Source organism: Taudactylus pleione, unplaced genomic scaffold (assembly GCF_031769625.1).
Source record: "Taudactylus pleione unplaced genomic scaffold, aTauple2 ptg001031l, whole genome shotgun sequence".
Classification (NCBI taxonomy): domain Eukaryota; kingdom Metazoa; phylum Chordata; class Amphibia; order Anura; family Myobatrachidae; genus Taudactylus; species Taudactylus pleione.
The window spans coordinates 160300-187894 of record NW_028285432.1 but is presented as its reverse complement, the minus strand read 5'-3'; the positions used below and the strand labels follow the sequence as shown (position 1 = coordinate 187894).

The 27595-nt window shown below is 47.4% G+C and overlaps 1 protein-coding gene across 2 annotated transcripts in view; it reads left to right on the top strand.

Annotated features, from left to right (window-relative positions):
* Window positions 1-4986, top strand: part of AP5B1 (adaptor related protein complex 5 subunit beta 1) — a 65465-nt gene extending 60479 nt beyond the window's left edge. The window contains exon 2 of one of the 2 annotated variants that reach the window (XM_088461237.1): window positions 972-4986. In XM_088461237.1, the coding sequence (XP_088317363.1) occupies window positions 972-3599 (2628 nt within the window). In that variant the 3' untranslated portion in view covers window positions 3600-4986. The remainder of the gene's footprint in view (window positions 1-971) is intronic. The other variant, XM_088461236.1, reaches the window with a different exon arrangement.
* The last annotated feature ends 22609 nt before the right edge of the window (window positions 4987-27595 follow it).

Below are 27595 nucleotides of genomic sequence, written 5' to 3'. Positions count from 1 at the left end.
TCTTTTTTATGGTCTCTACTCCACTTACCAGCAAGTTACCCCATTTGTGATGGCTGCTATGGAGCATTTAAAAGGTAATAATTCTCTTACCTCTGTTTCCATAGTAGTATTAACAAATGCCTGAAAGACGGACACTTGTAGTTTTCTATTGAACGCAGCTCATTACAACACTGGACAGATGTTAAACGATCCATGGAATTGTACTCTTACAGCTTCTGATTTGTTGCACCAGTTTTAGAAGGACGCAGTCAGGAAGTCGACAGTGACAATGTTGACACCAGAAGGCTGACATTCATGGACATGGTTAAAATGTGGACATCATCGATGCTGACACCTGGAAAATGTCGACATTGACAAAATGCCTACATATGAAATTGTGAAATTTTATGTGTTAGTGGTAGCATTAGGGTTAGATTGATATGATCAACATGATGAATAGAGTCAAAATATACCGAACCCCGTTTAACCCATGTGATGGAAATACAGTATTTCATAGTAAGGATATTTCCAATTTTAGAGTTCTTTCTCCTCCTTCATGCTCGGCATATCTCTATTCTCCTGTGTCAGTGGTTTGCTCCACTCTTTGTAGGAGTTTCCAGCAGATACAGGACTTCAAAGAATAACTGTAGAAATCACTTATACTTGACAAGTCCATTGTCACCTGCCACAAATGTGGGGTCAGATGTAATAGGGTGAGAGTTTAGAAAATGTCACATTTTTAAACTCAGCCAATGTAATAAAGTCACAGAACATGCAAACTTGCATGTTTTTCAGAATAAAAAAACTCAATATTTAATCTCTCATCCTGGTGTTTCCAGTTTTAAAAGTACAACTCGATCAATGTATTAGTGTGAGAGTTTTACTGCTAAACTCTCACCCTATTACATTTGGTCTGTGGTGTTGGATTTTCTTGTAATTTGTTTTTTAAACTTGTTTAGCTTGCATTTTATAACCATTTTTTTTTCTTTCAGATTTTAATGGTGAATCTGCTTATAGAGTTCCCTACATTCCTATGCCCGGACAAGACAGCAGGGGAAATTACCACAGAAATTCTAATGAATATTTTTCAACAGATGTCAACTTCTATCAAAAGTATAACTTTAAAATGTCACCTCTTATTAGCAGTTGAAACCATTTTAATTACAACTGATAACTTCAATTGGAATTGCAAAGCAGCACAAGAGTTTGCTTCTCTGCTAATGCACATTATATCTGACATTAATGACAAGAAGCAAGGCGCAGCCAACAGGCCCTTGCGTGTTACAGCGTGTGAATGTCTGCGAGAATTGGAAAATTGCTATCCTGGGCTCCTCTCTCAGAGACTGGAACAGTTATACTCTATGCAACAACAAGAGGTTACCAGTGCGCATCAGTCATATACATTACTCTACAGCATAACATTAAAGGATGCAATTCAGCTTTTAGCACAGAAAGAGGGTCCATCTCAGGGAACCCTTAAGCAAATGCTTATGAGCAATGGTAGCTTTGTATGGAATGCTACTAAAGACATGAGGGAACTACAACCTGCATCAGGAGAACAACTTTTCCTGCTCCCATCCAATAACGAGACAAAAGATTTAAAATCTATTCTGGCTTTATTATTAGAGGACTCCTATCTATTCACAGCTGTGTGCCAAAACACTCTGTTTTGGCAAATAATACAGATTGTGGCCCTAGTTCGCACCATATCACCCGTGATTTTTAAATCGCAGCTTGTACGCTTGTTTGGCACAAAGGATATATCATGTTTTCACAGTATTCTTCAAATGAAAGCTGTGTTTACAGACAGTCTCTTTACAGCAGAGGATGAACACTTCCTCCTTCAGAGGCTGGTGGGGATGACCCAGCACCCACTTCTCTGTACACCAGTCAAACTATTTTACTTGGACTGTCTGCTACATTTTCCAGAGAACAGACCTCTTAATTCCAACCCCGGTGAGAACCTACCTGTTCTACTTACTGTCCAAATGACTTCGTCTTTGTTCCCCAACATTTTTAACGATAGCAGTACAATGCTTTGCAGGCAGAACTTATTAAGCATGGTTTATCTGGAAAATGAGGGATTTCATGCTGAGAGGGGCATAGGATACTTGTTTGACCATCTATTTTCCCTGTATCGCATGGTTGACAAAAATATGGACAGAGCGATCACTGCAACCTTTTTCCGTGCTGTATATCTGTTCGTTCAATACTTTCATTATTGTGAGCAGCACATGGATAATCTAACAGAAAGCCTTTTAGAGTTATATAAGCGCAATAGTTGCTTGGCACCTTATTTTATTAACCTAATTAATCAGACGCAGACTTTACTTGAATTTCAGGCTTGGCCAATCTCCTTGTCAATGGCATTACAAAGACAAATTGTTGCTCTTTGTATGGACAGGTTGAACATGAAGTATCTTCAGTGGCATCTCAAAATTCTTTCAAGAGTAGCCCAGGAGAATACAATTCCACAGAGAAGTACCGTAGTGTTCTTGAGGCATGTGGTGCTTCATTCTGATCTGTGTCAAAAAGGAGACTGGAGTTTGGGTAACGCTCTCTTGTCCGTGTGTAAGTATGTGCTCCAACACGAACATCTTGATATTGTATTCATGGACTTGGCAAATCTCTTTCAATATCTGATGCATCATTTTGAAGACATTGATATCAAAGACCATGCACGTTTGTATTACATTCTCCTTACCAATGTGTCCAGTGAGAAACTTTGGAAAATTCTGAACATGTCTCCAACAAGTGGTCAAACTAAAGCCAGATCCCTGTCTTCGATTATGACAGAAAGTGAGAATTTCTCCACCTTATTGACCATTCACAACACAGAAAAAACAGTTCTCCACTTGTGTCCAGTTCTGGCTAATGCAAGTATTTTTCCGCCTAGTGCAGAAGCATCTAGAGAGGAAAGTACATTAACCAAATGCTCTCTTAAAGAATACTATCAGCAACTTGCTGATCACCGTACCTTTATGCTTACCTTACAGTACAATTTGACTTTCAAAGGAGACATTGAAGAAAAGTACCACAAATTATTCTGTATTGTACTTCAGTTTGATCTGACAGACAGCCATTATGAACCAATAGGTGACATTAAAGTTCCATGCCTGTACACTGATCGAAATCCACCTGTTATCACTGTTAATTTGGTACCCAAGGACCCCTATCCATCTGTCCTGTTGGTGAATGCCACATATAGTACTCAGGATGGATTAACTTATCATACAAGGCTTGATCCACTACACATAACATTTCCCAAACTTTTTGTCCCATTGCCAGCTACTTCCCCACTGGGTGCTCGGTGCCAACTATTTGGCAAGCTGTGGGATGCCTTGAATCCAGATGAACAGAACCAGTGTGCAGACAGCATATTCTGCTATAAGATGTCAGACTCCTCTCTCCATACTATTGTGCAGTCTCATTTCTCCCGATTTCTGGTCTCTTCTCATAATCATGAATACAAAATTGGTATACTTCTACCCCCACAGTTTCATATATTAATGCAAACTTGCATATATAAGGACATTGCTCGCTTTGAGATTAGAACTGATAACTGGAAAGCACTGCTGCATCTGAACACTCACCTACGAGATGTGTCGTGTAAGACATGATTAGAGCGATTCCTTGGAATGTTACGTATGTAAATATACTGATGACTGATTCAGAGTTGTTTAAAGCTCTAACCTATAGAAAAATCTCATAATAAATGTGATGTATGGATAAAGGAGGGGACAACAAATTTGTAAATATATTTTCAGTAAAAGTTGTACTAATTCTATTTTAAATATAAAATCAGTATCACAAAATGAAAAATTTATGTATTTATTAGCAAGTATGTCTAACCATTCCTTTCCTATTGATGTACTGTATGTATGCATGCATCCTGTTTGGATCTTCCTCTTAGTGCTGTGTGACCTTGGTTTGGTAGAAAACAGAAGATTGCTAGCGTGCCAAGCTATTGTACAAGGCAGCATGAAGTGCTGTGGGTGACCGTAGAAAGGGAATTTTGCTTTAAAAAATTATTAGCAAAATGTTGCTGTATTTTGTTCATACTTTATATATTTCCTTTGTCCAGCTTTTATTAACAAAAAAGCTAACTTCTTGCTCTTGTTTATTATTCAAATAATGTTATTTTCTAAAACCTTTGTACATGTGCAGCATGGATCACTTGTTCCTCATGATTTTTTTATCAGATGACTGATCTATAAAGTGATTTTATGTTCTTAAACTCCTCTTTATAGACATTATTGTATACAATGCAAAATGTATAGTTTTAGGGTAATGGTATATTTTCTCTGACAGAATGGATTAAACTTCCTGTAATTATTTTAGTCATAAATCACCAGTGCGCGATGCTTGTACATGCTCCCAATTTCATCCTCTTCCTGGACACAGATTCTGTAAATAATGGTATATGGAGGCTTCCCTGGGGGCTAGTAGCTGGGTTTGCATTATTTATGAGTGTGTTCAATACAATAAAATGACCAGGGCACTTGGGAGACAGTTTATGAGCAGCTGAGTAAAGAGGATATTGGACCTGCTTCATGTCCTTTTAGTGCTCCCATATTTTTGGTTAAAACACCAGATGGTGCATAGCTTATGATGGTGGACTACAGGGACCTAAATAAACAGGCACTGCTGTTTACAACATCTGTCCCAAAGGTGTCTATTGTAGAGACAATAGAACAATTGTTAGAATGATGTCGTGAGAGAAAAGACTTCTTGCTTTCCTTTCAATACCCATAGACCAGTGATGGTAACTGGCAGTGCCAGGCTGGCACCTTACTAAGCAGTCACTTGCTGCCCTCAGCTACTTCCCCATCAGCTTCAGCTCTAACTTATTATTGAGAAGTGAGGGTAATGTGTGTCCCTAGTGCAGTGTATCAGCTATGGCAGCACTGCTATTGACCCTTCCTCACAAGGCCAGTTTGACTTAAAATGCAATGAGCATCAGTGCTTTATCAGTATCATTACAGAGTTATCTTCATTATTATTATCATCATTCATTTATGTGGCTACAAAGGCCAGAGACTTGTGGCTTGATGCTTTTAAACTTATTTTAAATAATTTTTTTAAGTCGAGTATATTTTTAATCTTTTTGAACATCTAAATAGCGACAAACAAACCCAAACAAAAGAATATTGATTAAGGGGGTTAAGGGAGGTTCCAAAATCACTCTCACCCACCAACAATAAAGAAAAAAAAATCAATATTGATATAAAGCCAGGATAAACATTAAAACTGTAGTTAGACATCTGAATCTGACAACAAATGAATTAATATTTTAATATGGTTTAGAGCATTGTCCAGCATACAGAGGTATACATCATAGGGGCAGATCACACTCCTCCTTTCTCCAAGAGCCAGAGTACTTCCTAAACACTGGATTAGTCCAAAATGACCAGATTTTTAGAACTATAGGATATAGGGTGTTATAATTAAACAAGTCTTGAGATCATGTAGCAGCTAAATCCAAACTGTAATGACCTTTACTAGTGTGTAATATATAGTGATTGCAGTTGCGTTTACCTTGCTTGGATAAGTTAGGAACTATAAAAGCTGGTTGTTTAGAGCATTGTGAGGACATGAGATGTGTGTTACAAATGTACTGGCAGCATCTCAGTCCTTGCAGAGATCAATTTACTTTTAAGTCCTTTTGTGTTCCCCCATCGTCTAAGTGTATGTGTGATCATTCTCAGGACACACATTTCCATTAGCATGTATATTATGTACTGTAATAATGTAAGTTATTGTAATGTTTAATACTGGATAAGCCTTGATGTTAGCCTGGTCAATATGTCTGTTATTCGTAACCACTAGAGCAAGGTGACACCTCCCAGAACAAAAGACCCTCTAAGTTAATTCCCACCTCCCCAGGGGACGCTCAGGATTTACTCCTCCTTCCATTTGCCTGTTTTGTGCCTCATGTGAATCTGGTAGACTGAATGGAACCATTCCAGCAGGTGTTCGTCAGGGAAGTAATACCCGGAGGAGGTAGGAGAAAGTGACAGCATAAGGGACTCGCACCAATCAGGAAACGGTGCAATTAAGCTGGGAGGTCACAGTATCGTGGGAAATTGGAAGATTTCAAAACAAGTCACCGAAGGCAATGCCACATGTTGGTGGCTGACTTTGGCTAAGAGGTCTCGCTCTGCCAAGGTGCTAGTGGAACGCATCACCAGTTCTGTGGATTTATAATTTGGAAATTCTGCAAGGACCTATACGCTATTCATTGCTGTGTGTTCTGTGATTAGCTTCTACTGTATGGGGTCCTGGAAACTGTGAGTGGACCCAGGGACTATCACTGCTGTGTGGTCTCTGTTCGTTTCTATGTGTGGGGTCCTGGAAGCGATTGAGTGGGCATACGCTATTCACTGCAAGTGTGATCAGTGATAGTTTCTACTGTGGGGACTGAGGTTCTCTAGCTATTTTGTGGAATTGTTCTGGGACGTTATACTCTACTGGGACTGCCTCTGTCTGGACTGCTACCTGTTTATTGCCTGTTCACTGTATTTACCGCTTGTCCTGACATTATCTATTTCTGTGTGCTGTGGAAAAATAAACCATCACATTGGTTTCATCTGCTCGGTGTCTGGGTGATTGAGAGAACCCCGTATCCTCACATTTGGCGGCAGCGACAGTGGGATCATTCAGACATCAATCAAGGAGCAGTGAAAGCGTGAAGTCACTCACAATAGAGAAGAGAGGATCAGGCCATATGTAAGGAATTTGCAGTAAAGTGGTCCCAGCAACTGAGTTGTCGTCAGCACCATTTTACCTTTAACAGGACTAAGGAAAGAAAGTCAGTGCCTCAAGTCTCCCAGGGTAGTGAAGCTCGTGGATGGAGGTACGTCGGCATGTCGAGAGGCTAGGAAGCCGGATATATTATTTATTATAAGGATGCAGTACATATGGGCATACTGGAATGATGCTCGGAGGATGATTAACGGGTGGAGAGTATCCAGCTTAACAGACAAATTGTGTTATCTGGGAGATGCTTTCATGCACTGCAGAAGTGAAGCAGTCACATGGCAGATGCTGGATGAACCAGAGTTTGAAGAATTCACAGAGAAAGTGAAGGCTACAATGGCCCAAATGATACAAGGAAGCCACTGTACAAAGACAGAAGGGCAGGTCCAGGAGAAGTTGTCCTCCTGGACAGACCCAGAGGAAAGATCCGAAATAGGACTACTGAAACCCGGCCAGACAACCGAGGGGGTTGCCCCAAAATTAACTGTTACCGGTGGAGCGGGGTCATTGTCAGGGGGGCCCCTAAGCCCTCTGGAAGAAATGAACATAGAGGAGTTGATAGCAGAATGCCAGCTGCGGGGTATCCCTGGCCAATTTCGGCACACGCAGGGAAATCCTTCAGTGTATACTCCAGGACCAGGGGGACCCCACCAAAGCGTTCACTGATTATAGGACATTTCTCCTCCATCTCGGCCCACGGGTGAGTGTGGGGGTACAGCTGGAGTGTCTGGAGTCGTGCTCTGTTGTGGCAGAGGAAGAGGCCTCAGATCGTGGTCTCCTGGATACCCCAGGCTGGCAGGACCAGCGTTGCAAGGTGGATGCGGAAAGGCACCGCCTGCAACAGCTTCTCCCACTCCAAAAGGACACAGCTGCCCAGTGTACTATACTGGGAGAGGCTAGCCTCCAAATGAAGGAAGCAGTACCCATAATACAGGCACCCCAGGAGGAGTCGCATTACACCTACCCTTTTGCTGAGGTGGAAGATGGAGACCTATTAACCAGCTGCCAGGGGATCTATGAGGACGGTGTCCGAGAGGAGATCACCAAGGTTGGGGGAGTACCGTCTCACTTCCCGACCACAAGCATACCAGTCGCAGATGGCATAGTGTTCCAGGCTGTTCAGCATACTCAGCTGGTAGAAGGCCCATCATGATGAACTGGCAATGGCAGACTCTTTTATTTTATCGGGGGAGGCTGAGTAGAAAATGCCCCATGTATATCCTGCTATCCTAACTCCCCCTGAAGGATATGAAAGATTGTACCCGATCCCCTATTTGGAAACTGAGGAATTGCAGGCAAAATGTTGGTACGTACCCTGTGATTTAGACGGAACATGGGTAGCAAAGACTGTTAACCTAACATCAGATCATAAATCAGAAGAGGATTTGTTATCACCCTGTAATAACTCGGACAGTGGTGTGGACTGTAACTATGTGCCAGGGGATATGCCTGCCGTTGGTAAGATTCCAGCAAGTACAGACCACGTGGTTGTCAGGAGACAGCGCTTGCAACCCCTTCTCCCAGGGAGAATGCACTGCACAACCCGGCCCCCTGCATCTCACAGAACACGAGACATTCAAGGAGATAAGTTTGGAGTGTTCAGCGGTTAAAAGCCTGAGTGGTACCCAACCAGTTATCCAGCCACCCGGGCTAGTAGAGGGAGTTACCAAGGAGGAGGACAGTCCAGAAGAAGTTCCAGGTGAGACAGGCTTTTGAGGGGGGAGGGCTGGGACAGGACCAGCCTGTCCTGGTGGCTCCCCTGCAACCACTAACTGCATTGTTCCATATACAAGGTTCATCCTGGGGCCCGAGCCGTGAGCCCACATGTTGCACTGAAAGTTATCAGCCCCCCAGTTGGTGTTTGGTGGAGGAAGGAATGGACACTGCCACAGAAGTGCCATGTAAAGAGACCCAATATTTGCCTGCCCCTGGGCAACCGTTACTTGTACAAGGTGGTGAGGGGGAAGGTACCCACTGCCCCTGTGTTCCAGAAGTGAGGGTATTAGGGCGCCTGATTGGTATGCTTTTGGGAAAGGGATGTGATAATGTGAAGGGGGAACACCGAACGCCTGACTTGAGGGAATTGCTAAATCCTCTGGTGGTAAAAGGGGACATGTTATATTGTAATTATGTACTTGCGGATTGTCTAACTAGACTGATTCTTACAGCCTGGGTCTTATGTTACATTACTCTGTGGGACACTGGTGGTACACTCACCCACAAGATGCTTTACCCTGCACCCCACCTCGCCCAGTCAGTAGTGGTTCTGGTTCCCCCCCGGGGAACAAGGCCTAAAAAGTGGGAGAGGAATGTGAGGACATGAGATGTGTGTTACAAATGTACTGGCAGCATCTCAGTTCTTGCAGAGATCAATTTACTTTTAAGTGCTTTTGTGTTCCCCCATCGTCTCCTAAGTGTATGTGTAATCATTCTCAGGACACACATTTCCATTAGCATGTATATTATGTACTGTAATAATGTAAGTTATTGTAATGTTTAATACTGGATAAGCCTTGATGTTAGCCTGGTCAATATGTCTGTTATTCGTAACCACTAGAGCAAGGTGACACCTCCCAGAACAAAAGACCCTCTAAGTTAATTCCCACCTCCCCAGGGGACGCTCAGGATTTACCCCTCCTTCCATTTGCCTGTTTTGTGCCTCATGTGACTCTAGTAGACTGAATGGAACCATCCCAGCAGGTGTTCGTCAGGGAAGTAATACCCGGAGGAGGTAGGAGAAAGTGACAGCATAAGGAACTCGCACCAATCAGGAAACGGTGCAATTAAGCTGGGAGGTCACAATATCGTGGGAAATTGGAAGATTTCAAAACAAGTCACCGAAGGCAACGCCACATGTTGGTCGCTGACTTTGGCTAAGAGGTCTCACTCTGCCAAGGTGCTAGTGGAACGCATCACCAGTTCTGTGGATTTATACTTTGGAAATTCTGCAAGGACCTATACGCTATTCATTGCTGTGTGTTCTGTGATTAGCTTCTACTGTGTGGGGTCCTGGAAACGCTTGAGTGGACCCAGGGACTATCACTGCTGTGTGATCTCTGATAGTTTCTATGTGTGGGGTCCTGGAAGCGATTGAGTGGACATACGCTATTCACTGCAAGTGTAATCAGTGATAGTTTCTACTGTGGGGACTGAGGGTCTCTAGCTATTTTGTGGAATTGTTCTGGGACGTTATACTCTACTGAGACTGCCTCTGTCTGGACTGCTACATGTTTATTGCCTGTTCACTGTATTTACCGCTTGTCCTGACATATTATCTATTTCTGTGTGCTGTGGAAAAATAAACCATCACGTTGGTTTCATCTGCTCGGTGTCTGGGTGATTGAGAGAACCCCGTATCCTCACAAGCATGTATTAATGTATTATGGCAGACCCCTGAAGAAGCTGGTGACACACCAAAACAGCTGTGGACTGGGACCTGATGCCATTTACCCACTCTCTATGCATTAAAACTATACAAGTATTGAACTTGTATACTTTAGTTGGGTGGCTTTCCTAGCCCACTAATAAATGTATTTACTTTTTTTTCCAACATATTGCAGTGCTGGGCTTTGCTATTTCAAGGATCTCTGGTGGAGTTGGAAAAGTGACTGCTATTATTACTTGACCGGGCATCCTCCTACATTGTGTGATTTTTTTTTTTTTGTAATAGATTATAATCCCCAAAGTAAATGCATCATCTTCCACACCTCCCTTACTTAACCAATAATTGGAGCAAACATCGTTGCCACTTCACCTACAAGTAGAACTTGAAAGGGAGGAAAAGAAAACCATGTTACCCCAGAAAGTCTACAAGTCAATTATGTGATTGGGCATTGCTAAGCCACCAATGTCTCTTGCCCTTCACTTAATGCCCAATTTACGTTTGGTCCTTCGTTACCACATACAAAGGAAAAGACACATGAGTAGGGATAGATTATAAGGGCACATGATTTGGGAGTAATCTAAAGCTCCAAATGTCAGTTTTTTCAGACACTCAGGACCACTTTTCTGCTGTTCTCTATGGGGGATTTTTGGGAAGGCATAACTCAGGGTAGGGGCCAAATTTGGGGTTCATTTTATTAGGTAGCTATTGTTCCAGAATAGAGCCTTTTGGGGCTCAGGTAATTGAGAAAGTTACAGTTTTTAAACTATTACCTCACTATTCTGCCATTTTTAGAGATAGGAAGTTTCAATTCATTGCGCAACCTCAGTAGGAGCCTCAAGCAGGTATACTCAATGTGGCTTCACCTGCGTGCACCAAGATGGCTGTCGTTTGCAGGTGGTGGGGGTTAGGACCGTGGGGAAGGAAGCCTGCGTTTGCTGTGGCCAGGACCCGGGGGAGGTGGGTAACGGGAGTTAGCTGCAATCTGGAACCAAGGGCGGTGCGGTCAGCGGTGGTGCAGGCGTTAGGACCCCGGGGAGGTAGCAGCACACAGATGCAGGCTCGGATCTGAAAGATCCGTGATACCTGCATCTGTGTGTAAATAAAAAGAAGCAGAGACTGGATCAGTGACACCCGTCTGTGCTTCTGTGTTTGAAAAAAAAAAAAAGGTGTGCCCCCCCCCCCCCCCCCTGCTTGTGATAAATACAGGGGACAAACGACATTGGGGTCCCCCGTATGAAGCACAACCAGCACCAGGCTTTTCTGAACCAGTCATAGTTGCCAAAATATGGGGTACAAATTACATAGGGGTCCCCCATATTCAGTGAACCAGCACTGGGCTCTGAGCCGGTCCTGGTTCTGGAAATACAGGGGAACATATGAATAGGGTCCCATTGTATTTACCAGAACCAGCACGGGAGACTTTCTAGCGGGGGGTGATGACACAGCCAGGGGAGCCCTTTCACTGGGCCCCCAAACCAAAGAATCACCTCTGACCGCTAGTCAGCCCAGGCCAGGGATCCCTGGGGAGTTGGGGACCCCCACCAATAAAGGGGTCCCCCACTCCGGGGCACCTCAGGCTGATAGCCCGAGGCTATCCCGGCACACCTGGCCGGTGGGTGTCAGGTTGATGTAAAGTGTGGTGCAAGTAAAGAGTTAAAATATTGTCTTTTGCTGTGGAACTATCGTTTCCAGCAAGCCTCCCCCGCATGCTGGTACTTGGAGAACTGCAAGTATCAGCATGCGGGGCATTATGGGCCTGCTGGTACCTGTAGTTCCACAGCAAAAGCAATATTAAAAAGCCACAGAACACACACACACACCATACAAAGTAAAATGTAATTAAAACATGTACACACATGCACACGCTGGGGCAGATTCAATTAGTGGCAGGGTTTTCTTCGCAGCTAATTGCCATGCTGGACCAATTCAATTGCCAGGGAGTCCCCGCAGTCGGACTTTACCTCGCAGCTCATGGAGGTGCGAGGTAAAATCCACATTAAAACAACCAAATCGGCCTCGCGCATGGGGAATAAACACATTGATTCCGCAGATTACGTGGAATCAATGATTTTACGGTGCTGGAAAAAGTCTATTTAATTCTATAGCTTTTCACCGTGCTGCGGGGATTTTGGAAGGCACTTAGTCAAGGGGAGAACCGTGCAGCTACTTGAATCTGCCCCACCATCTCACATACAGTGATCACACTCAGCTAAAAAGATTGTGGGTCCCAGGGATCCCTCACTTTAACAAATTGGGGTCCTACTCCAGAGTTTCTGGGTCCCATCACATATTATGCTTTTGAGCTCGCCATATACAGTAGCATCAGACCACCCCACATGCCCTACACATAGATCATTGGAAGTCACTCATATTACAGTACTGATAAAGCTTATAATTACATTGCCTTGATCTTGCATGGCCAACAGGTGCAGTGCTGTGGGCAGAGAGGGGGTGAGGGCAGGCAGCAGTTGAAACAGTACTGGGGGCAGGTATCAGTTGGAGTAGAGGAGGTTAAGTGTAGGAAGCAGTTGGGATAGAGCTGGGGGTAGAGGGGGTTAAGGGCAGACAGTGATGTGGGTAGGGAGAGAGGGGGGTGAGGGCAGGAAGCAGTTGGAACAGTGCTGGGCACAAATAACAGTTTGAGTAGAGTGGTGTAAGGGCAGGGAGCAGTTGGTGCAGGGAGGGGTTAGAGGGGGGTACAAGCATGTTGCAGTTGGGGTAGGAAGGGTGTTAAGTGTAGATAGCAGTTGGATCAGTACTGGGGGGCAAAGAGGGAGTTAGGGGCACGCCGTGCTGGGGATAGGGTGGGGATAAGTGTAGATAGCTGGGGCAGTACTAGGGGGCAAAGAAGAGTTTAGGGGCATGTAGTGGTGGGGATAGGATGGGGATAAGGGTAGATAGCTGGGGTAGTACTAGGGGGTAAGGAAGAGGTTAGGGGCACGCAGTACTGGAAGTATGGGGATAAGGGTAGATAGCAGATGGGGCAGTACTACGGGGCAAGGAGGGTATTAGCGGCATGCAGTGCTGGGGATAGGACGGGGTTAAGGTGTACTGGTGCACAACCTTGCATCACAGGTAAGGGAGGAGGGGTTGAGTAGTGCACTGCCTAGCATCACAGGGGGGTGAGAGGCACAGCCTGGCATTGCAGGGCACGAGTGGGGCACAGCCTGGCATTGCAGGGGGTGAGGGAAGCATCGTGGTGAACCTCCTGGTCTTCCTCGGGGGGGGGGCACAGCTGGTACAGATGTAAGTATATTATGGCAGCACACGGTATCAGTCACCTGGGTATTGGTTCCTCCCTGGCACTGTCCTCCTGCAGTCCCGGACACCATGATCACATCTCTGCCGGAGGGGACGCACCGGCCCCTGGGCCAGCAAGCTGAGGTTACTGGCTGCTGCTGCACAGGGTAGGTGGTCACATGTACACACAGCCTGTGACGCTCCCGCCTCTGATTGGCTGCTCCATTTGCGAGTGATTCAATTCAAAGACCGGCTGGGGATAGGGGGGGACCACTGGCAGCTCCCTCTCCTTTCTCACCTGAGCGGCCTGCAGCAGGTTCCCCTGCTCAGGCATTGCCCAGCTCCCCGGCTTCCACTCCGCCACACTCCCTGCTTTCCTCTTCCTCAGCACCACATTCCTGCTCTGCTGCTGCCTGCCCAGGGACAAGGGCCGCACCTCAGCCGCCCGCTTGGTGGAATCCCCTGAAGAGAAGAGCGCCACCTTGGCTTTGCTCCAGCTCAGCCGCAGGACCTCTGAAGGCTTCTTGCAGCTAGGGGACTAGCCCGGGGGGGCAGCGCGGACGTGGCAACGTCTGCGGTCTACCACCTGCGTTTTGCTCCTCCCTGGGGTAACCAGCCTCTGCTCGTCAACCCCGCCCATCAGCAATAGGGAGTACCTGCTGCTGGGCCAGGGAGCTGTCAATCAATTTACAAATAGCCAATCCCTGTGGAGCGCGTCCCCGGGGACCCACCCCTTTTGAAAAAGTGAGTACCGTGTCCATTTCCAAGTAAAATACGCACTATAGCGCGTATTTGCGAACACTGTACTCACCTATGTATCCCTGTAGCCCATATGTCCTCTTCTCCAGTAGATTATCCATAGCGTACCTGTAATAAAAAATCCATGCTCACCTTACCTCCTATGCGTGGATCGGTCCTCTTCTTTCCAAAGTAGGCAATCAAAAAAAAAAACAGAAATTTCCGGACCCACGAACATTAGTAGTGTCCTCTAAGGACACTACTACTCAAATGACAACTCTGCTGTAGGATTTCAGTTCAGAAATCCCGGTGCGGAGCGCTCATTGGCTTAGAGGCAAACCTTCCGCCTCTCAGCCAATGAGCGGTTCTCACCATTGACTTCAATGGTGAGAACGAGCGTGCCCATTTAAAAAATGTGCTATTTTTGAAATTTAAAGATGGCCTGCCGCGAGCAAATCACGGCTCGCGACGTCATCGCTCCGCTCCCTCGGCTGGCTTATATAAAACCAGCTCAAGGCACCGTCCTGCTAGTCTGTCAGGTAGCAGCTGAGAAGACCTGCTGAAGCAAGAAGATGCCGGGGAAGTCCTGGATCGGCGGCGGCCATGCAAAAGAGCTCCAGGTGAAGACACCGTGGAAGTCCTGGGGAAAGCGGAAGCATGAAAAAGAGCTTAAAGGCTGCCGTCCCCCAGGTGAAGGTGCAGATAAATAAAATATTAAAAACAATAGTGTCTGTTTTATTTTAATATTTCTTTTATAGGTACTATAGGTACCAGCGGTCCCTTAATCACCCGCTTGCTGGTACTTGTGGTTCTCCAAGTACCAGTATGCGGGGAGGCCTGTTGGGACCTGTAGTACTACTGCAAAAGACAATATTTAAACTTTCATATGCACTAAACTATCAACCCAGCACACGCCTCCCAGGGGTGCTGGGGATAGCCTGGGGTACCCTGGAGGGGGACACCTTTACTGGGGGGGTCCCCAGGGATCCTTGGCCTGGGCTGACTAATGGTCAGGGTTAATGCTTCAGCTCGGGGGCCTGGTTAAAGGGCTTCCCTGGCTGTGGCATTAGCCCCCTGCTATAAAAAGTCCAGTGCTGGTTCTGGATAATACAGGGGGACCCTACAATTTTTTTTCCCCCCTGTATTTCCAGGACTGGATCAGAACCCAGTGCTAATTGCTCAAAGTACAGGGGACCCTTACGTCATTTGTTCCCTGTATTTTGGCAACCAGGGCTGCTTCTGACTAGCCTGGTGCTGGTTGTGCTTAAGTACAGGGGACCCCTACGTCATTTGTCTCCTGTATTTAAGCACAACCAGGACTGACCATGAAAAGCCCAGGGCTGGTTGGACTTTAGGGGGATGGGGGGTCACTTCACACAATCCCAGCACCCACCTCCCAAGGGTGCTGGGGATAGCCCGGGGCTTTCAGCCTGGGGTGCCTGGAGAAGGGGGCCTCTTTATTGGGGGGTCTCCAGGGATCCCTGACCTGGGCTGACTAGCAGTCAGGGTTAATGCTTTGGCTGGGGGGGGCCGGTGAAAGGGCTCCCCTGGCTGTGGCATTAGCCCCCCGCTAGAAAGTCCGGTGCTGGTTTTGGATAATACAGGGGACCCTACTCATTTTTCCCCCTGTATTTCCAGAACCAGATCAGAACCCAGTGCTGGTTGCGCAAAAAAAGGGGGAACCCTATTGTCGTTTGTCTCATGCATTTTCGCAACCAGGACTGGTACTGACTAGCCCGGTGCTGGTTGTGCTAGAGATGGGGGACCCCTACGACTTTTGTCCCCTGTATTTTCGCAACCAAGCTGGCCATCAAAAGTCAGGGGCTGGTTGTACTTTGGGGGGGGGGGGGGGGGCCGGCACCTTTTTTTTTTTTTATTTTATACATTAAATTTTTAACATAGGTGCATAGATGGATCTTACTGTTGCGTCTGTGCATCTGTGACTTTTTGATTTTATTTTCTGAGGTGCATGCCCAGTACCGGTGAGCCCTCTGATGCCCCTGTGCACTGCCCCATTGCTGCCGCTACCCCGCACCCTTCAAGCCCGCCCTCGCAGCCATCTTTCACTCTGCATCTCCCAAACCCAACTCCTGTGTGCCGACCCCTCTTCCACCTGTGCTATTGTATAATTTTGTTGTCCTTCTCCCTTGAGGGTGGTCCAGTTTGCTCCTCCAAATCCTGATAGTTAATACATTTTAAAATAGCAATGAAATTCCATAGACAGATAACCTTACGGTTTCACATGTCCCATTAAGGCTTCTTAGACATTATCTGAAATCTCACAAAACCTATTGAATTTCTACCACTCAAACATCAAAAAGCAATGAAATTACGATCATTAAGGCTGACACCTTAATGGACATGTTCCTTGTGTAATACAGATATGGTATGCCATGACATCATGTGGTTAACTGCAGATTCAGCACTCTCACAAAGCGCGATTGCTGTCACTCACAAAATGGTGGAGCTGCTAATTCACAGAATTGTGTGCGCATTGGAATACACGCATGCAGTCTATGCATGTGTGTATCCCATACAGGATTAAAGTAGAGAAGTAAAAATAAAGAATAGGGGCAGCCCCCTGTAGTGGTGCCCAAATGCAGTTCCCCCTGTTGTAGTGCCCATATGCAGTTCCCCCTGTAGTAGTGCCCCTTAAAGTAGTGCCCCTGTACTGCCCCCCCATGATGTATGCTGTGCCCCCAGGAGTAGTGCCCATAAGCAATGCCCCTTGTTGTGCCCATATGCAGTGCCCCTTAAAGTAGTGCTGCCTCCCCATTCTGTGTACTGTGCCCCCAGTAGTAGTGCCCATAAGCAATGCCCCCTGTAGTTGTGCCCCCCATGCTGTGTTCCCAGTAGTAGTGCCCATAAGCAATGCCCCCTGTAGTGGTGCCCATATGCAGTACCCCCTGTAAAGGTGCCCCTATAGTCCTGCCCCTGTAGTTCTGTTCCCCACCAGCACTTACCTCATCCATCGCAGCCGTCGTCCAGGGTATCATTGCCGCTGCCGCCCTGACTGGTTCTCAGTAGATCCAGCTGGCGCGGCCGCACCGGCTCCTCAGCGCGCGGGTGATGTCATGACGTCACCCGCGCACTGCATCACTGGGAACGCTGGCCTCTGAAGCGATCAGAGGCTTCCTTAGCCTCCGGTCGCTTCAGAGGCCAGAGTTCACAGTGCAATGCTGGCACCTGGCAGGCTGTCAGCTTAGACAGCTGCCGGGTACACAGCGTGCGGCGCCTTCTGACAAATTCGGCACCTGGAGCTTTCGCTCCACTGGTACCGCCTTCCCTACGCCCCTGTCTGCCACACGCTGTAAAGGGAAATTATTTTCCATGCCTTTGATTTTAATTTGAAGTAGTCTATGAGGGGTCAATATTTAATTTAATGATAAGCAGAGCAGGAAACGCAGACTCCCAGCTATGTGAATATACGAATATTCATATGAGCATGACGCAGACACGCCGAGGGCTCTATAGTCCATGAAAACAGTGTTGGCGACAGTGGGCATTGTTATCTAGTGCCTCTAATAGGTCAAAGGGTACTTTTTTTTTTTTTTTACCAGTGATACAAACTCTAGCTGCTGTGGCACAGTAAAACAACTGGATCCACCCCTGATTACATGGGTTTGTTTTTCTGCTATGCTTGGACCTTTGGGAGTTAGGGAGAATTCAACTAACCATGATAAGCCACTTTTCTGCGAAAAACAGCTTATTGTGCATCCTATTAGACATTCTCCATACCATTTGCCGCAAATAGTTTTCCCCACCTTCTTAGAAGGGGAAAAGTGCAATTTTTTTGGGGTTAAAAATGTCGGGACGTGGTTCTGAATCACCGGGACATCCTCTTTAATAACTCATTGGGCAAAATAAATGTTTAATGCTTAATTTGGCCAATTATGACATAATTTTTGGGGTGACAGGCAGAGAGAGGAGACTGCTGCTGCTTAGTGACAGCAGCCTCTCTCCCCAGCCCATGCTGCATTGATGTTACACAATGAGCCTGACTGAGTGTATGCAATTGCCACCGCAGCTGCGATCCTGTACACAGCCGCCAGGATATGCATTGAGATGCCCAACGGCATCTTTGCAAATCCAAACATTTGCATACAAAGATGCAGCATCGGTCGCAGATCATTCGATGTTAGAAGTTCTGAGTAACTCTACGATTGCGCAGAATGGCTGTTGGAAACTAGATGCCGTAGCCATGTTTACTGCTTACTGGATCTCAGACACGCCTGCATTTTTAGCCGGCACTCCATTGCCACCCCCAAACGCTCTTGTCAATCACCCTACAAATAAATACTCGCTGCAAGCAACTATACGAATGGTTCTTGACACATGCACAGATGACCATTTTTGTGAATACATCATTTTAAATCTAGGTAAATATCATAAATTAGATAACAAGGCCGTAACTAGGGCAGTGCAGCCGGTGCCCAAGCACAGGCTGCCCTGTGGGCAGAATCGGCCACCACAATGTCCATATGCCGAGTGCCCACTGCAATGTTTTTATAAGCAGTTCACCCAGCTCATTCTCTGCTGTCTCCTTACGGACTGTCAGAATTCCAGGAGAGGGAGAGTGATGTCTGAGCATAGAGGCGGTGGCTTCATGCAGGGGCGTCAAAACGATTTTATGTTGGGGCGGGGACAATATAATCGTTCTGACGCCCCCCCCCCACCTCCGCTCCCCTCCATCCAACTTACTGTTGCTGGGTCGCCGCAGCCTCTACGGGGTGGTCGATGCAACGCGATCGGCAGCTGCAGCTGAGTCCATGTCATGATGCAGTCCCAAACACCTTCTGGTGTCATGGCCGTCCAGGAGTCCACGAGACTCCACCGATCGCTGACGCTGCTCTCTGATTGAGCGGAGTTGCTGCTGCTGCTCCTGCCCTGAGTGTGGGAGCTCAGGATTGTAGGCGCTGGATGCTGCAGACAGTGCAGAGTGTACAGCTGTCAGAGCCCCAGTTCCCAGCTGCCAGCAGCACACCACCGTTCTAGCTAGTGCACCAGTCCCCCCCCCTGGCGCTTTTCAAATGTTTAGGGGGGGACGAGCCGCTCCTTGCCCCCCTCCCCCTATTCCGACGCCCTTGGCTACACAGACTGAGCAACAGCTGTCAGACTCACAGAGAGGGGGAGCTACACCCAGTAAGACTCACTGTTTTCTGAAGTAAGTGTGTGTGATTGCTGGGGTAGAATTAGTGTAAGTGGGAGGGGGGGAGCAATTGAGGTGCTGAGTTTAATAAGGGTAGTGGGAGAAATGATTTCTTGGGTGTTTCCCAACATAACAATTGCTTTGCGCATTTTCCTTAGTTTGCCAGCATCTGTTGCTTCTGGTGTGTTGTAGAACATAATAAACTATCATCGCTTAACTATGGGTCAAGTTCCATTGAACAGGCTGACAATGCTCAATAGTAACTGTGATCTGCATTTGCAGGAAAAAAAAAAAGATAGAAAAGCTCTTTGAAATCTCCAGTACATCAGTATATGCATATAGTATTTTATTTGTCATTTTTAATAAAGGTAAGCTTTCAAATCAATTTAAATGCATTTTTAATTTTTTTTTTTTTTTAGAGGGGGCCTCTTAATTTAGGTCTCTTATGAATCTCTGAAAGGGCCTAGGTGTACCAGAGGTACTGCACTAAGCTTTTACCTTGAAATTAGGACTTTCTGCCACATTTCACTTAATAAGGGAGGTGCTCATAAAAACAAGAGATAGATATGGTAAGAACTTACCTTTGTTATCTGTTTCTACAAAGTCCATAGGGTCCACAGGGTTGACCTTGTGGTATATCTGGATCCACAGGCACCACATAGTAAAAGCTTTGCTGCTCCCAGGATGCACTGGGTCCATCCTCTATACCCCGCCCCAGCCATAGGCACATCAGTTGGTAAGTAGCCAAGGCCAGAGGAGATAAACACAGAGAGAAGGAAGACTGGAACACACAAGAACCATACTAACGGAAAGGGAGACAGGAAACCGGTGACCAACCACATAGCCCATATGAAGCCAGGTGCGTCAGGGCGGGCGCCTTGTGGATCCTATGGACCGCGTGGAAACAGAGATATCAAAGGTAAGTTCTTGCCATATCTCTTGTTTTCTACTTCAGGTTCCATAGGGGGTTGACCTTGGGGATATCCCAAAGCAGTACAACTAAGGGCGGGGACGTTCCTGCGCTGAAAGGAGAATCCGGCGCCCGAAGGATGCATCCTGAGAGGGCGAAGGTGTCAAACTTATAGAACCGTAGAAAAGTCTGTGTGGAAGACCAGGTGGCCGCCTTACACAGCTGAATAGCTGAGGCGCCACGGGCAGCAGCCCACAGGGAACCCACAGACCGAGTGGAATGAGCCTTAACAGAGGCCGGAACAGGTAAACTCTCCTGTGAATAAGCATCACAAATAACCAAACAAAGCCAACGGGCCAAAGTTTGTTTGGTTTTCACATGAGAGGTTGGCCTGCCAACAAAGAGGACGAACAAAGAATCAGACTGCCGAATGGAACTAGGTCTTGTCCACCTAAACTTTGAGAGCCCGGACAACATCTAAGGAAGCCTCACCAGCCAAGAGATCAGGTGACTGAAATGGTGGCACAACTATTTCCTGCTTAATGTGGAACTTAGAGACCACCTTAGGAAGAAAATCCGGACGGGTGCAAAGCACTGCCTTGTCCAGGTGAAAAATTTGAAAAGGAGAATGGCAAGAAAGCGCGCCTAATTCTGACACTCTCCTGGCCGAAGCAATTGCCAGGAGAAAAACAGTCTTAAGTGCCATCCACTTGAGTTCCACCGACTCAAGGGGTTCAAATGGAGGACCTTGCAGTGACCGAAGCACCACTGCCAAATCCCAAGGAGCCACTGATGGAATAAAAGGAGGTTGAATCCTGAGAACACCCTGGAAAAAGGTGCAGACATCAGGCAGAGTAGCAATCCTACGCTGGAACCACACAGAAAGTGCAGACACATGAACTTTCAATGAAGCAAGGCGTAACCCTAGGTCCAATCCAGACTGAAGGAACGCCAAAAGCCTAGAAACACGAAACGATTGAGGATCGTAGTTTCTGGACTCACATCATTGAAAAGAAGTATGCCACACCCTGTGGTAAATCCTAGGGGAAGCAGGCTTGCGCGTCTGTAGCATTGTGCTGATGACTGAGCTGGAAAAACCTCAGGCCCTTAAGATGGATGTCTCAAGAGCCACGCCGTCAAAGACAGACGACCCAGATCCAGGTAAAGGCAGGGCCCCTGAGACAACAGGTCCTGACGTTGAGGCAGAAGAAACGGAACATCGATGAATAGGCCCCGAAGATCGGAGTACCAGGGACATTTGGGCCAAGCCGGTGCCACCAGCAGAAGCGTGCTGCCGTCCTGTTTGAATTTCTGAAGGACCCATGGCAGCAAGGCTATCGGAGGGAAAAGATATGCCAGCTGAAATGTCCATTTCACTGACAGCGCTTCCACCAGGCTTGCGCCGGCATCTCTTGTCCTGGAACCGTACACAGGCAATTTGCGATTGTGACGGGAGGCCATGAGGTCCACCTCCGGCAGTCCCCACTTGTCCATGAGCAGTTGAAATACATCTGGATGAAGGGACCATTCCCCGGGATGCACGTCGTGAACTCCTGGAATGAAGACTGCCGAGATGGCCGGAAGGTGGCACTCTGCCCAAGACAGGATGCGTGATACCTCCGACGTTGCTGCTCGACTGAGAGTCCCCCCTTGACGGTTGATGTACGCCACTGCAGTGGCATTGTCGGACTGAACTTGCACTGCCCTTCCATGAAGAGCGTGACCGGACAACTGGAAGGCCTTGTACAAGGCCCAAAGTTCCAGAATATTGATGGGAAGAAGCTCTTCTTCCGGCGTCCAACGGCCCTGAAGTGAAAGTGGACCCAACACTGCCCCCCAAACCCGGAGACTGGCATCCGTCATGAGCAGAACCCAGTCCGGAATCCAAAAGAGGCGGCCTTTGGTGAGATGAGATGAGATGTCTGAAGCCACCAAGCCATCGACAGGCGCACCTCCAGAGACAACACAAGCATCTGAGTCCTGATCCGGTGTGGTAACCCGTTCCATTTGGATAGAATCAGCCCCTGCAGGGGCCTGGAATGAAACTAGGCATACTCCACCATGTCGAACGTCGACACCATGGACCCCAGAACTCTCATTGCAAAGCGAACCGACACTTGGGGAGTCTTCAGACAACTGCTCACTCGTAGTTGTAGGGAGAAAACCTTTTCCGAAGTCAGAAAGATCCTTTGCTGACGAGAGTCTTGAAGGGCTCCCAAATGAACCATCCTCTGTGACGGATGAGGGAGGACTTCTTCCAGTTTATCAGCCACCAGTGCACTTGGAGACAAGCTTTTGTCAGGTGCAGATGTTGCAAAAGGGCCTCAGGAGAGCCTGGCAGAAATAGGAGGTCGTCCAGATACGGCAGAAGCCGTATACCCTGGCTGCGCAGATGGGCAGCCATGACAGCCATAACTTTGGTGAACACCCTTGGAGCCGTGGAAAGACCAAAGGGCAGAGCCTGAAACTGGAAGTGAAGCTGTTGTATAGCAAACCTCAGATACCACTGGTGGGAAGGGGCTATAGGAACATGGAGGTAGGCATCCTGGATGTCCAGGGAGACCATATAATCCCCCGGTTCCATAGACAGAATGATGGAACGCAAAGTTTCCATCCTGAAAGTGGGCTCTCTGAGGAACTTGTTCAATGATTTCAGGTTGAGAATGGGCCGATGGGTTTCGGAACTAGAAATAGAGAAGAGTAGTAACCCGTCCCGCATTGAGAAGGCGGAACAGGAACAACAACCCCTGCTTTCAGCAAGGACTTTGTGGCTCCCTGGATCTGCAAAGCCTTGGTCTCGTCTTGGAAAGACTTGTGCAGAAGACCTGTTGGGGGGGGGGGTCTGTAACGGAAGGACAGGGAGCACCCCTGGAGAGACCACTTCTCATACCCAAGCATCCGTGGTGGTATTGTACCAGCACTGGGTGAATTGAAGAAGTCGGCCCCCACTCTGTGATCCCCCAGAGAGAGGCAATTCCCATCAGGCTGAAGACTTATCTTCTGGCTTGGAAGCAGGGAATCTAGTGCTCCAGGCCTGCTTCTTTGGTTTAGGGGCAGTCTTGGTTGACGACTGCCTCGGGAAGGCCTGACCCTTGGACTTACCCAGAGTCCAAAAGGCTGAGGTCCTAGCTTTAGAAGGTGCAGCTGCTGATGGCAGAAACGCCGATTTAGACTTTGCCAGTCAACAATTTTGTCCAGGTCAGGGCCGAACAAAATCTCCCCATTAAAGGGTAAGGCCTCCAGGCCTTTCTTGGAATCCGCATCCGCTCTCCAAGAACGAAGCCACAAAGACCGGCGAGCAGAGACCGCTGCTGCCTAAACTCTAGAAGTTAGAAGACTGGCATCCAAAGATGCTTCCCCAACATAGGAAGCGACATCCCTCATCTGACCAACCAAAGCTCTCTGAACCTCCGGAGCTTCTTCAGGAAGCGTATCCTCTAGTACGTAGGCCTAGCTCTCAATGGCTTTAGCCACCCAAGAGAGGGCCATGGACGGACGGGCCACCGCCCCAGAGAGAGAATAAATGGACTTTGAACAAGTCTCCATTTTCCTGTCCATGGGATCCTTTAGGGATGAAATGGACGGCATTGGCAAGGTAGCACTCTTGATCAGGCGAGTAACGTGAGAATCCACCGCAGGCAGTGTTTCCCACTTCTTGCAATGACTAGCAGGAAACTGATATCTACTGCTTAAACGTTTCTGCGGCGGGAGCCTCTTACTAGGCGACTGCCAGGCTTCCGACATATGATCAGTAAGCTGGTCAGATAAAGGAAAAACAGCCGAAGTCACCTTTGCCCGTTTAAAATTTGGATACTTGGACTTAGGGGAGGGGGCGTCATCCTCTATATCAAGAATGGATCGCACAGCCCGCACATTAATGGTAGATTTAGTCTCCACTGCCGGAGCAGGGGAATCTGTATCAGAATCCTCATGCAATTCACCCTCATCCGAGGACACATCTGAGTCTGATAGCTGTGCATGCTGGGATGACGTAACAGTGCGTTTTGACGCCTTGTGAGGCTTGTCATTACGCAACATGGTTTGAAAAGCTGAAGAAGAGGCCGCCAAACTCTGGACAGAATTGGAGAACACATCCACCCACGGTGGGTTAGCTTGCGGGAGATCCTGGAAGGGAATGACTGACTGCTGCGTCATTGGAGGAGACTGAACATACATAGGGAACCCTGCATATGGATGAACTGTCTGAGGCCCAGGGGGAGACTGCAATAATTGCGGTACACCCAGAGAAGGGGGGATGGCTGGTTGGGGTAACCCCCTATGGGGGAGTGCAGTCGGGACCGCCAGACGGTCCACGATGGAGGCCAGCACCTGAGAAAATACCGCCTAAGGGGGTTTTCCTGTCCCGAAGATGGGGGGTTAGAGGGACCCGGTAACTGACGACTTCTCCCACACAACACATCCTGCGATAAATCCTCCATATTCCCCACTGCAGCGCAGGGTCTGCAGGTGAGCAGATTGGGAGCCGTAGAGCGCTCAACTTCCTCATCAGACATGCTAACAAATAAAATATATACACCTGAATATATATAGCAACACAACAGGGAAGCTCTTGGTGCGCCTAAAAGTATGCAGCACACAAACCCACAAATATGGCACCGTGTAGCACACCACAGTATGTGACCGACCTCACAAATACATGAATTTATATAACTGAGATACACACCTGCCAGGGCTGGAGGAGAAGGAAAGGGATAGTTATAGACTGACAGTAAAGAGAAATAAAGCAGACACAGTTAGCACTAGCAAAAGTCACATACAATGCAGAAAGTAAAACTCACTGCACCTTGTCACTACAATCAACTGCCCAGATTCAGTGTCTGGGAGGGCTATAGCGCTGTGTACACTGACCTTTTGCCGGGGAGAGGTACACAGGGGGATCCGACCACACACTGCCTGGAGAGACCTGCGCTGCCCACCCAAGAAAAGATGGCCGCTGGAGACCTCAGAGGAGGAGTGGCCGCAGGAGGAAGCAGCTCAGCGTCGCCAGACCTAAGCGGAAAGGCGCGCTGAGGGGAGAAGCCGCTAAACAGGGAAGGCTCTCTCCCGTGGCTAGCATTTAACCCCCGGGACGCCGGTTCCCGCTGCCAGCATTTTACTCCCTGGTGGTCCAGTGGCCCCCACTGGGTATGCCTCGTGAAGAGGGGGAGCCCACAGCCACTAGCTAGCACCTCTGGTCTATCCCCAGAGACCGGAAGCACGCGACTGCATAAGCTACACGCGGGTCAACGCAAGAAGTGACCCGTGGCTTACCTAATTCACGGCGCTGCGGCAGCAGTCGAGGGAGAGCCCGTGCTAGTACAGACTCTGGGGTCCCGCCGCGATCCCCATATCTGTACTGGCGTCGCGGCGCCAGCGGGGTGTAGGAGCGGCAGCTTAGACGTCCAATGAACAGTCTGAAGCTGCCACTGTGAAGAGTCAAAATAAAAATAATAATAAAAAAAAAGCCTCTAAAAATATGCTTAGGGGCTGCCAAGCAGCTCCCCTGCGCTAAGGTGACCCGACTCCGGCGAGGCACCAACTAAAACTGTTGTGCCTGTGGCTGGGTATAGAGATGGATGGACCCAGTGCATCCTGGGAGCAGCAAACTTTAACTGCGTTGTGTCCGTGGATCCAGATCCAGCTATATCCCAAGGTTAACCCTGTGGACCCCCTATGGAACCTGAAGTAGAAAATATATTTTCCCACGTTAACTGATTGAGAAGTTTTAATTGCATTGCAAAATATTGTGGACAGATTGAACAATAGCAATTTGTGCAACCTAATTTAGTCCTAAATTGTATTGCCCCCTACATTTGTAAAAGCAGAAAGCAGCAGGCCAGTGTCAGTCTCTCCACTACTAGATTCAAAGCCGTGGAGACATCCACAGGTCCCGGGTATTGAGGGAGTGTGTCCAAATGTAGGAGGTGTGGTTGCGCCCCCTCCCAAAAAAAAAAAAAAAAAATCCCTGTAAAATACTATGCGCTGTAAAAGGACATTTTGTGTCCCTCGGCAGCTGGCCTGAGCCCCAACAGACCTCAAAAGTAGGCCCGACCCAGAAAATTAGTACCTCCTCACCCGATTAGGCTTACTCGTCTAAAAACAAATTGTCAAATTAGTTTTCATATGCTTGCTAATTTCTATATACATATATATATATATATATATATATATATATATATATATATATATATATATATATATATATATATATATATATATATATATAGTGTTCCCGCTAGGCTGTTTTAGCAGGGCGCGGCGCCCTGCCCTCCTTCTGGAGGGCAAAAAGCGCCCTGCCCTAACAGCCTGCGGGAGCCGTTCTCACCCGCGGGACGCAGTGTCCCGCGGGTGGACAAACATGCGGTGACCCGGTCACCGCCGGGATATAGACGCTGGGCGCATGCGCCCGGCGTCTATTCTCCCTTTCTGCAGCGCTTGGGGGGCTGCCCGGCATGTCCGTAAGCGCCGGGCACGCCCCCAAGTATGACGAAAAGGGGGACGCGTCTTATAGACACGCCCCCTTTTCGTAACCACGCCCCCTTTTCGGGCGCGCGCACAACATTGCCCTCTCTAGCTCCGGCGCCCTGCCTGCCGCCGGAGCTAGAGGGAACACTATATATATATATATATATATATATATATATATATATATATATATATATATATACATACACATATATACACACACACATCTATATATAAATCACAGGGGCTCTGCACTCACCATAATAACAATAATAATAAACATAATAAACAGTGAGGTTTTGGTTCATGAATTCATCAATGCATTTAAGCTTGCAGCCCCCGTCACGGGACCCCACTTTACTGCAAGTCCCTACTCTATTGCCCAGAATTATAACAGGGACATAGCCATCACATTAGTGTTAAACTCAGGGTATGCTATCAAGGTTTAAAGCTCACGGCAACTTTGCTTTTAAATGTGAGACAGTTACCAAGCACACCTGTTGCAAAGCACCTAGGAAAACAGCTGACACAAGTTAGATAACTAGTTAAAAAAGGTGCATGAGAAAATGTGATCACAAAAATGATTAATTATAAAAATTAATCATAATAAACAAAAAGCACTAATCCACGGCACTCACCATTCCTAGATTTGGGGTGCAACATGGTATGTGACCACATTGTTTAAATAGAAATCACAGGGTATACACAACATGGTATATGGTATATTTTCTCATGCACCCCTTTTAAACTAGTTATCTAACTTGTGTCAGCTGTTTTCCTAGGTGCTTTGCAACAGGTGTGCTTGCTAATTCTGAGCAATAGAGTATGGACTTGCAGTAAAGTGGGGTCCCGTGACGGGGGCTGCAAGCTTAAATGCATTGATGAATTCATGAACCAAAACCCCACTGTTTATTATTATTATTATTGTTAGTTATTATGGTGAGTGCAGAGCCCCTGTGATTTCTATTTA